General features: G+C 32.9%; 1 protein-coding gene across 2 annotated transcripts in view; it reads right to left on the reverse strand.

Annotated features, from left to right (window-relative positions):
• Positions 1-2,500, reverse strand: part of LOC115215517 — a 65,701-nt gene that overhangs the window by 7,596 nt on the left and 55,605 nt on the right. For both annotated transcript variants that reach the window (XM_029784695.2, XM_036505209.1), the window contains exons 4-5: positions 2,125-2,290; positions 1-880 (exon numbers count right to left, since the gene is read on the reverse strand). The exon at positions 1-880 is cut by the window's left edge and continues 135 nt beyond it. In XM_029784695.2, coding sequence (XP_029640555.1) covers positions 1-880; positions 2,125-2,290 — 1,046 coding nt within the window. The remainder of the gene's footprint in view (positions 881-2,124; positions 2,291-2,500) is intronic.

The raw sequence follows: 2,500 nt of genomic DNA on the forward strand, positions 1-2,500 counted from the left end.
TATCTCATAGGATAATATTCGAAAGGAATATTGCTCGATCCATTGAAATCAGTTCGAACATGAGCCCTCATTTTGTAGGTTTTTAGTCCAAAGGTGTTCAGTTTCCAACGTTGCTTAGATTTTACAAACCAACCTTCTTCCATATAAGGCTTTTGTAGACCAGCACTGTCAATTGCACGATAGAGTCCTCTGTGGCGGAAAGCAAATGGTCCGAACAATTCCTTTACTTTAGTTTCGCTTTCTTTGAATACATATTTATCAAAGAAAACACCTGAAGACATTATCCTAAAATCAGCCATCACATTAGCCACAACTTCCCCAAAGATTTGCTGAGGAATAAGTCGAGTACCCCCTTTATGATAACCGAAATTTTCATTAGGATTTGCATTTTGTAGGTAATTAGACAAGAAATGGGCCAATCGCAAAGCAGTCCTTGCTTGAAATTCAAACTGTGTTGAAACTCCATAACCAACATCACCTGGAAGCAAAAGGTTTTCAGGGACTACATTTTCACAGTTGTCTGAAGTTATCGAAGAGATTTTCTTAAAAAGCTTTTGGATTCTGAAAATTGATTTTTTGTCAATTAAACTTCTACGGAAACGAGAATGAAATTTACGTCTTTCTTTCACTTTTTTGCGGCTATCAGCTGCAAATTTTAGGACTTTTTCAGAGTCTAGAGAAAAGGAACTTGTTTCGGATGTAAACGGATTGAAAGTCATGTGAGTTTCATTATAATTAATGTTATAAGAGTTAAAGAAATTATGAAAAAAATTAGTCACAGAACGTTTCTTTCTCTCCCAAGTTGTAATACTCAATGTTGCTGCAAGTTCTTCTGCATTAACTTTTTGAAGATCTCGATTTGATGGTAAAACAGACCTAACTGAAAATAATATAAATGGAATGAGAAGAAAAATGTGTGGAGACCATTGTTTATAAATCCGTTTTCATACATTAGCTATTTAGAGAGTACTCAAAGAATATTTCGTTCAGAACAGCTAAAAGTCTTGAGTTTCAGATAGCTACCGAAATTTGTCAAATCTGCGCATAAGGTTACCACATTTATTGTGGAGAAACATATTCCTTTGGGTTGCTGGTTATTACTGAAGACCGTATTTTCATGCAATTTATGTAGAACAATTCTACCTGACAAACTGACGTCCAACGAAAAACATTCAGTTACTTAGAAACAAAACTTCTATAACCAACAGTACCTATTGACAACCAAGTCTATATAGGTTTTATATTTATGAGTTGGATACGAACTATCACCTCTTTCATATGTTATTCGATATTCTATCAACATTTTATCGAGTCGACTAGACGCATTTGAGAAAACATGGTCATTTCATGTTTATCGAAGCCTATGACAAATAAAGGACAAACCAAATAGCGTCTAAATTTTCTTCAATACTGCTTATATATGGAGGCATCAACACATTTAAGTCTCAAAGAAATCAGCACAGAATAACGATTGAGAATTACTGCTGTAAAATTCTGTCGAAATACGTCATTTTTAATCTATATCATACACTATTTCAAATAAGTCTTTTGGAATCACAGTTGCTTGTTATTTTCTTTTCTACTACTTTTCACTTACTGTAATAACAGTGCCTTTATAATAGACAAACTCTGAATGTTTTTTTTCTTGTTTTTTCTTTTTTGTCTGCCTTCCTAGTTCTATTTTTTGTCAATAATCATTATCTTACTGAATATATTTTTATATATTTGCTTTTGTACCAGTTAAATAAAATATCTCTTGCTAAATAGTATGTAAAATTAAATGTTATGATTTGTCTTATGAAATTTCAAATACATGCATACCTCAACTTACGTCGGTTCGATTTACATCTTTTTCGTTTTAATTATGTTTTCCAAGAAATTAATAGAAAATATTAAGCTTCAATCGATGTATCCGATTTTACGTAGGTCTCAGCGAAAATATATAAAAGGATAAATTTTTTTTTAAATACCTAAACACGAATACTGAAGTGGAAAATCAAATAAAATACGTGTGTAAGTGTTCGCTCTTTTATTTCGTGTTACTTTCTTTTTGAAAGTGAGTCGCGTGTCTTGAAAACAGTTACGACGTAAGTTGAGCTATACCGGTTTTAGGAAAATACTTACAGTCAGTTTTGGTGCATGAAAAACCATTTTTGTATTCTTCGTTTGTTGCTTTCTCAATATCAATTCCTCTCCAAGGTGGTTTCATTGAAACAGGGTACCGGTACCCAGGTCGACATGGACACGAGTAGCCTCCTCGCTTGAAACCCATTCCAGGAACATGTTTACACTGATAACGAGACAAAAGTAAAAATCCTTTGGACTTAATGATGCATTTTATGTTATTTAATATCACAATGTTAACATTTGCATCTCCATAATGATGTGTGTGTATGTGTGTATATCCTCATCTTTGGTGTTTTGAATTATTTAACCTTTTGTCTACCAATGGGTCCAATGGACCCATTTTAGTTTTTGTTTTTTGTTTTTTTGCTTTTTC

The sequence above is a fragment of the Octopus sinensis genome, linkage group LG1 (assembly GCF_006345805.1).
Source record: "Octopus sinensis linkage group LG1, ASM634580v1, whole genome shotgun sequence".
Lineage (NCBI taxonomy): Eukaryota > Metazoa > Mollusca > Cephalopoda > Octopoda > Octopodidae > Octopus > Octopus sinensis.